The following is a 12,971-nucleotide window of genomic DNA, read 5'->3' as shown; positions in this document are numbered from 1 at the left end:
CTCAGAAGAAACCAGCCAGTCAAAGTTCTGTCATTCTATAATACAGCGATGCCCTAGGAGTACAAGGACAGTTTAGGAAAGCTTAAATGTATCAAACCTGATAATCATACCAGGGGCTTCCCTTTAAAAGTTATTTTATTCAGTCAATATTTCCAGAATACCTTTCTTTAATTTCTTGAACTCCTAGTTTAACTGTATTAACTGACTCTAGGTTTTTTTAACTCCTATGTTAGCCAAGAGCTGAAGGCCAGACTCAGAGATTCCTTATTTGGATTGAGATACCTATGAGACAGATAGGCTAGATAAAATTCTACAAGTTCCTTGGAATTCTCCTTAGTTTATAATATTCACTAATTAGATTAAAGCCATTATTCATACGTTAGCAGCAACAGAATTTAATGAATTCTAATATCATTCAAGTCTCAGTTTTACTAAACAAATTTGACTATGTCACTACTCAACTCAAAAATTTCTATTAGATCTCCACCACTTACTTTGTAAACTGACTCCAAATTCCTTCATAATACGGCCTCAGCCTAACTTCTCTAGCCTCATCACCTACACATTTTCCCATTTACCTCATCCTCTAGTCCTATTATTTTCTCTTTTTTCCTATCCTTTTCTCATTATGCCAGGCAAAACTCAGTAACTTTGTATATATTATTTATTGCCTCAGCTAAGAACACTCCTCTTCTCTAACCTCCAATATAATCTCTAGGAAAAAAATCCTAAATGTCTTTCAAGATCTAGTTCAAATGTTAAAATCTGTGATTTGATCCCTGGTGTCCATATCCTGCACTCTCTGCTACAGCAAAGTTAACTGATTCCTCTAAGCTCCTATTCTTGTCTGTTTTATATGTCTGACTCTCCTAATGAAATACGCATTAAATATAGGGGTTTTATTTAATACTTACTTGAGCAATAAGCACCTAGTACAGTCTGACACACAGTATGTTCTCTCAAAAAATGTTTACTGAATTCACAACTTTTCATTTCCAGATCCTAGCCATCATAAAGGCTCCTTGTCACAGAACAAAACCCACCCAGCTTGTTAACAAATATGTAAGCAATGGTACCTTGAGTATAGAAAGGTTTGTTAGGCTGAAATCTGGCACTTCCCTGATGCATGAAGTTTTGATGCAAACCATAAGGCCACGAAGCTGGGACAAGAGGGAAATGGGGTCGTGGTGCATGTTCCCAAGGAATTGGAGGATTCAGTCCTGGAAATCCTGGCTCTGCATTTCAACGATAAAGGAAAGACATATTTTAAAACATCAGTTTGTTCATTCAAACATTCTTTCATTCCACAAAAATTTATTAAGTTTCTACCACTGGCCAAGAAATCTGCTAAAAGCAGAGGATAACAAAAAAATTTTTTTAAGGAATGAAACACTGTAATTGTTACTCAAATTATTCATAAACATTTAAGAAAACATAAACAATAATATGTGGTAATTGTCCTAACAGTTTGGAAGGTGCCTAAAAGAGGGGGCTAGCACAGTTCAAGGATAGAGAAGGTTTTCCTAAGATGACTGACTAACGAGTTTTAAAGGACAAGGAACTAGTTAGTCAGGCAAAATGGGGCAAGGAGGGCATTTCAGACAGAAGGAATAATGTATTCAAAAGCCATGAAGCAGGAAAGTACAGCAAGTTTGGGAAGCTGCAAAATAATCAGCAATACAGACAAGGGTAAAGAGAGGAAGTGGTAAGAGAAAAGGCTAGACAGGTAGGTATGATCTATATTTAAATAAAAGAATCTTAACATCTCCTTAAGTAGCTTACATTTTATCCTAAAGACAATGTCAGCTATCTTAGAATCAATTCTATCTTGGCCTGAGATCCTATTAGAAGTTGAGGCATTGTGGTGAAATGCTTGAAAACTAGGGCTTTGGAACCAAGTATGTATAAATTCAAATATCAGTTCCAAAAAATTACTAAGGTTCAATTATGAACCCCAGGTTGTTGTGAGGATTAAAGTAGATAATAAAAATAAAGTGGCCTGCACAAGTTCTGGCTTGTAAGTAGGAACTCAAAAAATACGAGTCCTCTTCTTTCTATGGCAAACCACTCCCACCAATCTACTTCCCTTTAGGATCTATTTTTACATGTCTTTCAAAATGCAGTAATCCCCGGATCTTCCAAATCATTTTTGGTGGCTTTTCTCATTCAGGATCACAATGTGGCAGGAAATAATCTGAAAGACACTGCCCTTATTCACTAAAGTTTCTAGCAGGAACTCAAATTAGGAGATTTAGGATAGGGGGGAGTAGGGACCAAGAAAACTAAAACCCATACTAACTTCACTCCTAGAAGTTCAGTCTTCTCAGGAGGTAAGAGGTAAAAGAAGCAGCTGGTTCACGGTAAGTTCATAAAGCCAAGTTACAACTAAGAGCTAAAGTTGAAGAGATCGGAGTTTACAAAAAGTAAGACTGGGTATACATTATTGAGGTCATGACTAATTGAGAAATAATGTTTTAACATAAAAGGATACTCTTGAGAATATATTCCAATCTCTCCTGGCCATTTTTCACAACCAAATATTTTCATAATATGAGTAATATAACCTCATTAAAGACAATGTGAAAAATGGGGAAAAAACTCAAACTCCTACTCTCATACAACTACTATTATCATTTTAATACATTCCCATCTAGTCTTTCCATTTTTAATAAAATGCTAATTTTAGTTGTAATATTAACTAAGAGTTGCACACCCATCCAACAAATAATAAATATTTGCTTAGTAATATAATAGTTTATTATATAATAATAATATGTTATACAAATAATGTATCTACCTTACATCAGGCACTACACTGGACAGTAGGAAGCCAATGACAGACAAGAAACAATTCATGTCCATCGACAGATGACTGGATAAAGATGTGGTATATTTATACAACAGAATACTACTCAGTCATAAAAAAGAATAAAATAATGTCATTTGCAGCAACATGGATGGACATGGAGATCATCATTCTAAGTGAAGTAAGCCAGAAAAATAAAGAAAAATACCGTATGATATCACTCATATGTGGAATTGAAAAAAAAGGGCACAAATGAACTTATTTACAAAACAGAAACAGACTCACAGAAAACAAACTTATGGTTACCCGGGGTGGGTGGGAAGTAGGAAGGGCTAAATTGAGAGTTTGAGATTTGCAGATACTAATATATACATATATATAAAATAGATAGACAAGTTCCTTCTGTGTAGCACAGGGAACTATATTCAATGTATTATAGTAACATAATAAAAAAGAATATGAAAACAAATACATGTATGTATATGCATGACTGAAACATTATGCTGTACACCAGAAATTGACACAACATTGTAAACTGACTATATTTCAATAAAAAAATAATTAAATTTTAAAAAGGAACAATTCATAGCCTCCACAAGTTCAGTCTAATGGGTTATGCAGGCAAGTAAACAGGAAATTTCAACACGGTAAGACTAGTGTTATGATATGGATACTAAGGAAACATGGAGGAGAGAAAGGATACCTAATACAAATGGAGGATAGGATCAACAAGAATTAAAAGCTTCTTGAAGAAAGTGATCTAAGTTTAAAAATGGAGGATGAGTAAGTTAGCCAAGTTTTGGAGTAAAGCAGAAGGAGGTTAGAGTGAACAGAAGGGTTAATGGAAAGGGCATTCCAGGTAGAGGGAACAACTTAGGTAAATAATCAGGGGTAAAATATAGTACAGTGTGTTAATAGGATGTTAATTAGTTTATTAAGGCTGAAACAGATCAACTAATGGTGGGGAGAGGGAGGACTTAAAAGTGTAAAAACTGAGCCAATATATCAAAGGGTAAGACATTGGATCTGTCTACTCAGTGACTATCACAGTCCATACCATGGCATGTTCACAGCAAATATTTAATGAGAGAAGGAGAGTCCACATTAGAATGGCCATGTATGACATATATCCTTTGATCCTGGAAATTCTAATGAGTTCCCACATTCTGGCATTTCTGCTCAACAAATTGTATTATCTGTATTATTACAACAGAAGTCAGAGATTCCTCCTCCATCATAGTGCTCTAAGGAATAGCATATATTTGTTTAAAATTATCACTAAAATTCTTTTGAAAAGTAATAAAGGGAAAGAAACAAGCTTTTAGTCTACATGTCCTATACAAATGATATTTCAGGATAACCAAGTAGTTAATAAGGAAAATAATCATAGTAAATTACAGAAGAATCACAAATAGTAAACAGAAAATCATCACTTAACAAACCTTAGTGAAATAATGGATATCAGCCATTATCAATAATGATCAATGGCAGCTAAGATTGTTATGTAAAAATTAATGAGGCACTTTATAGTGGATAGAACAGGCTGACACTACCTAACTCAATGATCAATCTTAACTCACTAAAAAAAGAACGACTAGACAGTAAGTTTCTCCTGAAGTGAAGGAATAGGATATGTCCAAGGACCAACCAGGAATTAAGATTCTTGCCAACAAAAAACTCCAAACTTAATCCAGCACCTGGATCTGAATACCAGTTTATAGAAAATATGGGAACAGTGGTACATGTTAAACAATGCTACAAAGATACAATCAGTCAAAACCAGAATGTGGAAAATTCTATAGTCTCTTCAATAAATAGTTAATATGGGGGAAAAATAGTGAGTGGGAACTGTCATAAATTAAAGGAGACATGAGATGTAATAACCACATATGGTGTATGGGCTTTGTTTGAATCTTGATTCAAACAAATCAACAATAACAATAATTTTAGAGAAATAGGGGAAAATGAACAGACTGGGTAATATATGACACTGGGTATGGTAATGGTCTTGTGATTTAAAAAAAAAACAAACTCAAGTTTATAAGCAAATTTGATCCAATGTCTGAGATTTAATTAAATATTCAAGCCAATTTTTTTAAATGGGGTAAAGGGGTCAGAGAAAACAACAGCAAATACTGACAACTGTTAAAGCTGGGTAATGGGGGGGTTCATTATTCTTTACTCTCTCTTTTTGTGTACATTTCAAAATTTTCTGTATTCAGTTTTTTAAGTAAAAATATCACTAAAACTTAAATATAAAACTAGATTAATGGCATTTAAAAATTATTTTTAAATATGCAAAGATAAAAAATGATTAGATGGTAATAAATCAAAATATTTCTTAGCAGTTACGTCTAGGAATTGAGATTATATATGATTTTCTTTTCCTTTTTCAAATACTCTATGAGGAATATGTGTTACTTAGATATCAGTAAAAAAAAAAACTATTCTTTTTTTAATGATACAAAGTGCTACTAATCTTCTTTTTAAAAAATTGCTCCTTACTAAAAGATAATAAGGGTCCAGAGCAAAGTTACAGGTTTGAAGAAAGAAACTGGTTTAAATCTTGGACCTGCTATGATTAATCATGATAGCATGATAGTTATTTAACTATTCAATTTCCTCAACTGTAAAATGAGTGCTAATAATACCTATACCAAGCAGGATTGTAGTGAAATTTTAAAATAGTAAGATAATAACTAACCTTTATGTTTATGACTTCATCTAATATTCACAACAACCCTGTGAATTAGAAGCTATCAATACACCTACTTTACAAATGAAACCAATGCACAAAGAGATTAAGCAACTGCCCAATGCCACATAATAAATGGCAGAGCCAGTATTCAAATTCAGATAATCTGAATCCACAGCCCATACTCTTTACCTTTATCTAATCCTATACTGCCCTTCCACAAATACTGCTTACCATCCTTTTCCTCACATTAATTTCCCCAGGTTCAACAAATACCAATCATCCAACCTTTCTACAAACAGACACACACAAAAGAAGAAAAGGAAAGGTTACCTGAATTCCCCACTGTACCATTGTTCACCAGGGAATTTGGAGCGACAGTACGAGGCCAGTGTCCATCATGAGAGGAGCTAGGGATCGCCACAGGTCTGGCAGCAGGCTGTGCAAAGATGATGCTGGGATCATTTAGGCCAATATTGCTGGGGGCACTGCCTGGTGCAGAATGGATTACTGGGCCATGAATAGGCCAGGAAGGGGCAGGGATCTGGAGAGGGTGCATTGGCAACAATCCCATATTGTGCATGGGAGAATACTGAGCTGGTGGTGACTGGGGAAAGTTATACATAGGCATCTGGACTTGATGTGGGGGCTGGGCTCCCTGCTGAGGTGGGCCAAGCTTGGGTTGAGATCCTGGCTGGGATGGAGGCTGGGTAATGGCAGTGGACTGGGAAGAGTTCTGTGGAAATGGCTGGGGCTGGGGAGAATAAGATGGTGAATCAGACTGCAGAGGAAAAAAAAAAAAAAAGATACATTTTAAAGTTAATTTACAAACCTCTTAATTTTATAAAAGCAGAAATTATCCAAATATAAAACTACAAAGTTATTTCATTAGAAAATTATAAATAGAACTCTATGATATGCATAACAAATAGAACCTCATTTTATATGAATGTAGAACTTTCTCCAAGTTTCTCAAACCCTCTTTCACATAGGTTTTACCTGATAAACCTTTTTACTGTCCAAAGAAGAGAGAGCCCAGACATCATTCCCATCACGTAGAACCCAAAATTCCAACTATAACTAGAAATTTACATCTAAACATCTTACAGTCACTTGCATTCAGTTCCTCAACAAGCATTTACTGAATGCCAATTATGTACTAAGCATCGTTCTAGGTATTTAAAATACAATATGGAGTTGGTGGCGGTGGTGGTAATAGCTCAGTGGTAGAGTGCATGCTTAGCATGTGTGAGGTCCTACGTTCAATCCGTAGTACCACTCTTAAAAAAACTGTTTTAAATACCGTATGATACCACTTATATGTGGAATCTTTAAAAAGACACAAATGAATTCATTTACAAATGAGAAAACAAACTCACAGACATAGAAGAAAAACTTATGGTTACCAAGGGGGAAAAGGAGGTGGGAAGAGACATTGGGAGTTTGAGATTTGCAGATACTATTATATATAAAATAGATAAACAACAAGTTTATGCTATATAGCACAGGGCACTATATTCAATATCTTGTAGTAACCTATAATGAAAAAGAATATGAAAAGGAATAGATGTATGTATGTGTACCTGAAACAATGCTGTACATCAGAAATTGACACAACATTGTAAACTGACAATACTTCAATTTAAAAAAATGTTTAGAGATCTCTGAATAAAAAAGTATCCTAGGAAAGAGAAAGAAAATACTAACATGCATGTCTTCAAGAGCTTAAAGTCTAGAAAGGAGGAAGAACAGATAGAGATTACATAAGCCATCACAATAAAATACAGTGATTACTATGATAAAGACTGTATAGTGTATAATGAAATCCCAGAGCAGGAATACCTAAACCCACTTTGGGAGAAGATAAGATGAAGGAAAGTGTAAATCAAGGAAAGCTTCCTGAAGGAAGTGATCTTTAAACTAAACTCAAGGGTAAATAGAAACCAGTTTGATAAGAGAGTAGGGATAAGGAGAAGAGAAGATTCAGTCAGAGGAAACAACATGAGTGAAGGTCTACAGGTATGAAAACACAGTCTTAAAGTAACTGGAATCTGAAATGATGATTGCCTAGGCAAGGGAAATACAATATAGGGAGACAGAGAGAAGCAAATGGGTGTGAGCTATTTTTATAGACAGAAACAACAGAACTTTGATTGATTGTATGTGGGGGAGGAGTTCAGGAACTAGATTAGTGGGATCATTCAATGAAATGGAGAACACAGGAGGAAGAGTCAAGTTGCAGGGAAATGTAAGCTACATTCTAGAGTCTGAAGCTGAAGTGCTTTGTGAGACCTCCAAATAGCAATGCCCTTTAGTTGGACTCTAATTCAAATCTCAGATGAGAAAAAAGTGAGTGCTAGAAGCAGAAAATGAAAGTTAGGGGCAGCACAGGAAAGTGGCTAAAGCATAGGTTTTGGAGACAGAACCTAAGAGTTCAGGTTCTGGTTCCAAGTGTCTGTTGACCTCACGCAAGAAACTTAAATCAGTTTCTTCACCTGTGAGGTATTAATAATAGAATCTACACCATAGGTTTTCATGAAGATTAATTGCAACAATATATGTCAAAAATATAAACACCAAATTCAGGATAGCAGATACATTTAAGCAGCAAGGAAGTGACGGAAGGAAAATTTTAAGATGGAAAAAGCATCCAAGAGGAATGCATAGGGGTTGTCAAGTATGGGTAATTTTTTCACAAACCAAAAATAATCAAACACTAAGAATTGTTAAAGACTTGTGGCAGTACATGGTTGTTTATTATTTTCTATATTTTTCAATATTTTAAAAATGTTTTACAAGAAAGAATAAGAAATAATGCATATATAGCACGCAACAAATGTTAGCTAGTATTATTGTTGTTATGTAACATTTGAAAATATCAAAGTCCACAGTAGGTATTCAAAGTTTGAGGGGGAGTTAGTGGGCTCCTATATGTTTTCCTAAGACAATCCCTACTACTGCTCTTTAAATGCTCTAAGAATTTTTTCAAAAACACTGATCATAACAGATTTAGCACATTTAATAGTTAACAGCTTTGAAGCTACATAGACCTGGGTTTGAATCTTTTAATTTCTCTTATTTTCAGCTTCCCAATTTGTAAAATTTAATTAAACTAATACCTACTACTCCACATGGCCTTTCAAAGAACTGCAGTTAATAGTAAGTGTGAAACACTAAAGCACAGTGTCAGATTTAGAGTAAGCATTCAATTAATATTTAATTAATTTAAGAAGTGCAAGGTAAATACAGATTTAGATAAAGGTTAGAGTAACTCAGCAAAGTTAATATGAAACTTATCAATCTGAATTCTAATTCAATACGCTGTCTTTTAGAGGGCGTATTTGACTAGGTATCCATCTGTGAGAAGACACACAAAAGTTTCAAGCAAGTGAAGTGCCATACACCTACTGTCCTAACAGTACTAAACCCTTAATACATCTCAATTTTGGGGTCTATTTTTATTAACAGTACTCACATTCTTCCATTAACAAAGCCTGCAACCTCAAAGTTATTACCTTATTTTAATCCAACCAACAACCTTATCTGGTAGTTATCTTATTTTACAAATAAGGAAGAGGTTCAATGAAGTTAAGGAGCTTGCCCATAAATATAAACCCGGATCTATATTACTCTAGAAGCAATGTTCGTTTTAGCTGATGTGCCCAGCAAAGACACCTCTACAAAGTACTGTATAATCTGGAAGATCATATTTGCCAACATGAAAGACCAACCTTATCACCCACCAAAATTAGTGCTATCTTCCTGCCAAGACTATCCATTTGCAGGCAGAGTACTTACACATTCTGAGGACTGTCTAGTCCTTATGGACTGATCACTCTGTTGCTGGGCTGAACCAGCCACCTGCTGGGCATTTACAAGGTTGCGGACCAGCTGGGCTGCTAATAGAAGACATCAAAAAGAAATTTAATGGATAAAGAAAATAAATAGGAGAGAAATGACAATAAACTCCCTTCCTCTGTACAATCTCAAATCTGAGATTTTATAAACTTGGACTTTTAAACTATGATTATATTAGTCAAGGACTTATAACAACTTATTTTTTTAAGCCATTTCTCAATACTCAGTTCATTAGAAAAAAAAATACACTGGTCCTGGAAACAAGAGCAAGTGTCACACTACTTTTCTAAAGAAGACAATATATTTATTTAGGAAAATAACATCTGCATCATGAATCTGAATAATGGAAATCATCACTTATAAAATATCCTATTGTTTTCTTTCAATAAACTCTCATTTAGGTTCCTAATTTGTAAAATTCCTTATGAAATAAAACAGGAACAGATCTTCTCTCATAGAAGTAGTGAGAAGAGATACAATTTCTCCTATATGTTTCCAGAAAAAAAAAATCTCTCATTAACTTCTGAAGGAAAAAAGTTAACTATTGTTAACTTTTGATAGCAAGAGAAATAAAGAATGTGACTCAAGTCCAAAAAATACTTCGAATTGACTAAATACATCAGACTACTAAGACTGTGATACTGAGCATATCCAAGTACTATGCAAAATAAAAGCCTGTCTAAATTTTCTCTTTTTAATAAATTCTAAGGTCCAAAATCACACAGCTAGGTTTAGAATAGAGAGGAATCAATGTCTTAGAATGACATCAACATAAGTGACTTTATTTCCACCAGAAACTGTATTTTTCGCCTTTTCTATTTACCTGCCACACTGCTATTCCTTTGACGGGCCAACTTGACCTCTGGGCACTCCCTTCGCACATGTCCTGCATCTCCGCATATAAAACATCTGAGGTCTCTGGGGTCTCTAAAGTCTCGAGTGTCGTGGAGGTCTCGGGTGTCAAGGTCTCGGGAATCTTTCTCTTCTTCATTCCCTTCCTTCTCTTCTTCACTGTCTTTCTTCTTTAGTCTAAACAGTAAACTGCTGATACCAATAATGTGGAGCTAGGGACTTATAAACTGAGTGAGCCACAGAACAAACTAAGCTATACAAGAGTCTCACAATAAAGGGACTAACTAGCATGCCCATTGTTTCATGCATCTTTTTGAAGGCAAGGTACTCACATTTATAGCACACCTACTTAAATGGCAGAAACTGGGTATCTAGTAGTTTTATAATATTAAATTTTAAAAAATGTTTAATACCAAATTTTATCTTGTAACAATCCTTAGAGGCTTGTATTTATTATCTCCATTTTATAGAGGAAGAAACTGAGGCTTAGAGAGGGTAAGTGTCTTGCCTAAATTTAACAAACAGCAGTGATGGAAACTAGGAGTTTGTTCTATCTCAAAATTTCTAAGCTCTTTATATTATGCAGGACTTGATGACTAACGAAGAGATTTTCCTGATCCATTAACATAGTATATAGAACACAGGAAAGAATATTTCATAGATATATTTTTAGAGGAAACAGAGGATATATATTCCTTAAGGTATATATTATAAAGGTATAATTCACAGCATAAACCTCAAAGATTCAGTTAATCATATTTTAATCACTAGTTTTCATAAATGCGAGGTCCTCAGCAAGAACCCCATATCTTGGTCTTTTTTCCCCCTTGGATCCTAGCACAGATCTGTCCCAGCACATAGCAGGTGTCAATAAATGCTTCTTCAATTAAAAAAAAACCTGAATGAATTAATGAATAAATGAACAAATAAACATCATGGACCACTGTACCACAAACAAACCTCACTCTTTCAAAAAAAATTCCATTCAAATATACATTTACCTAAGGTCCAACTGAAAGTCCTGAACTTTCTCAACTTAAACATATCTGAACACAGTTACAGCTTCACTTTGCCTCACATTTATTTCCCCTGTAATGTTGATACATAATCATTTGCCAACCTTCTCCTTTTAGGGCAGTCTTTCATGTAGTGGCCTATTTTTCCACACACACGGCAACACCGATCATTGGGAGCCAGTTCTCCATCTGTTAATACTCTGGAATCAAAGAAGTACTCCTAGGGAGAAAATACAACTTTACTAGAAAAAAAAATCACTATAAACTTCTGAATCTAAATGAAAAGGAGACCAAGATGCAAAAGTGTTTTTTTTTTAAAAGAAGGAAATAAATGTCAAATATTTCACTGTAACAAAAATCATGATATGAAAACAAGATTCAGAATTATCATCAGTACCATAGCTGCTAACAGTACTAACCACTTTACATCCACATTATCTTTCTCATTCATCTGTAGTATCTTTGTGTACTATCTCAATAAAGTGCATACTATTTTCATGCTCATTTTATAGGTGAGGAAATTGAGGCTCAAAGAGTTCAAGTCATTTGCTCACAGCAAAAAAGCTGGTAAGTAACAGATAAACGATTTATAGCTAAGTCTGTCTTATTACAAAGCTCATGCTTTCTGCTCCACCAGGCAGAAAGGAATTAGTCTCTTTACAAAAGAATTCTATGTAAATAAGTCAATGTTCTGACTTAAAATATCATTGGATTTGCATTCAATATTTCAAGAATATATAACATTTATTATACAAAGTAGAGTATATCTAAAGAGACTACAAGGAATCAATAGGAATTAAATCATTTTCCCAAGTCTTAGAAAAACCAGGCTCATTTCTGCTTTATCCTAGTACTTTGCTTATCCTTCTAAACTGTAGTTCAGTTTTGCGCCATCACAAAGACTAGTTTGTCCTAATGGTACCCAATCCTTGGAAGACAAAAGAACATACCCACTTAGAGCTCTTCAAATCTATCTAATGTTAGGGATAGAAGTATGAGAAATAGACCCACTAGGATGGCTATAAAAAAAAAAAACAGACATTAACAAGTATTAGTGAGGATGGGGAAAAACTGGAACCTTCATATATTGCTGGTGGAAATGTATAACATAGCACAGTTCCTTTAGGAAACAGTTTATGGTGACATATATCCACACAAAATTTTGTACACAAATATTTATAACAGCACTACTCATAATAGCCAAAAAGTAGAAACAGCTCAAATGTCTGACAAACTGATAAATGAATAAATAAAATGTAATATAACCACACAATGGAATATCGTTCAACTATAAAAAAAAAAAGTACTGATAAAACATGAACAAACCCTGAAAACATTAAGCTAAATGAAAGAAACCAGTCACAAAAGGCTATATATTCTATGATTCTGTTTACATAAAATGTCCACAATAGGCAAATCTACAGAGACAAAAAGTAGATTAGCAGTTTGGGGAGTGAGAGGAAAAGAGTGAGGACTGACTGCTAATGGGGACAAGGATTTCCTTGATACCCAATGAAAATGTTCTAAAATTATATGTGACAGTTGCACAATCTTGTGAATATACTGAAAACCACTGAATTGCTCACTTTATACAGATGAACCGTACAGTATATATACTATTTTTCAATAAAGCTGTATTTCTAAAACAGGATGAGATATACTTCTTCACATTTACTATTGATGAAACCAATGTAACTAAATTAAAATCTTCATCATCATATTTTCTGACAAGACAAAATGAAGG

At 34.4% G+C, this 12,971-nt stretch overlaps 1 protein-coding gene across 10 annotated transcripts in view; it reads right to left on the bottom strand.

Annotated features, from left to right (window-relative positions):
- The window catches only part of TUT4 (terminal uridylyl transferase 4), a 132,931-nt gene that overhangs the window by 12,205 nt on the left and 107,755 nt on the right, over positions 1 to 12,971 (bottom strand). For 6 of the 10 annotated variants that reach the window (XM_031465137.2, XM_031465136.2, XM_031465131.2 and 3 more), the window contains 5 exons: positions 11,332 to 11,447; positions 10,183 to 10,403; positions 9,300 to 9,400; positions 5,835 to 6,282; positions 1,077 to 1,235 (listed from right to left, as the gene is read on the bottom strand). In XM_031465137.2, the coding sequence (XP_031320997.2) occupies positions 1,077 to 1,235; positions 5,835 to 6,282; positions 9,300 to 9,400; positions 10,183 to 10,403; positions 11,332 to 11,447 (1,045 nt within the window). The remainder of the gene's footprint in view (positions 1 to 1,076; positions 1,236 to 5,834; positions 6,283 to 9,299; positions 9,401 to 10,182; positions 10,404 to 11,331; positions 11,448 to 12,971) is intronic. The other 4 variants (XM_031465133.2, XM_031465140.2, XM_031465134.2 and 1 more) reach the window with 2 other exon arrangements.

Source organism: Camelus dromedarius, chromosome 14, assembly GCF_036321535.1.
Source record: "Camelus dromedarius isolate mCamDro1 chromosome 14, mCamDro1.pat, whole genome shotgun sequence".
Classification (NCBI taxonomy): Eukaryota; Metazoa; Chordata; class Mammalia; order Artiodactyla; family Camelidae; genus Camelus; species Camelus dromedarius.
The sequence above is the reverse complement of the archived record's forward strand: the minus strand, read 5'-3'. Positions and strand labels throughout refer to the sequence as shown.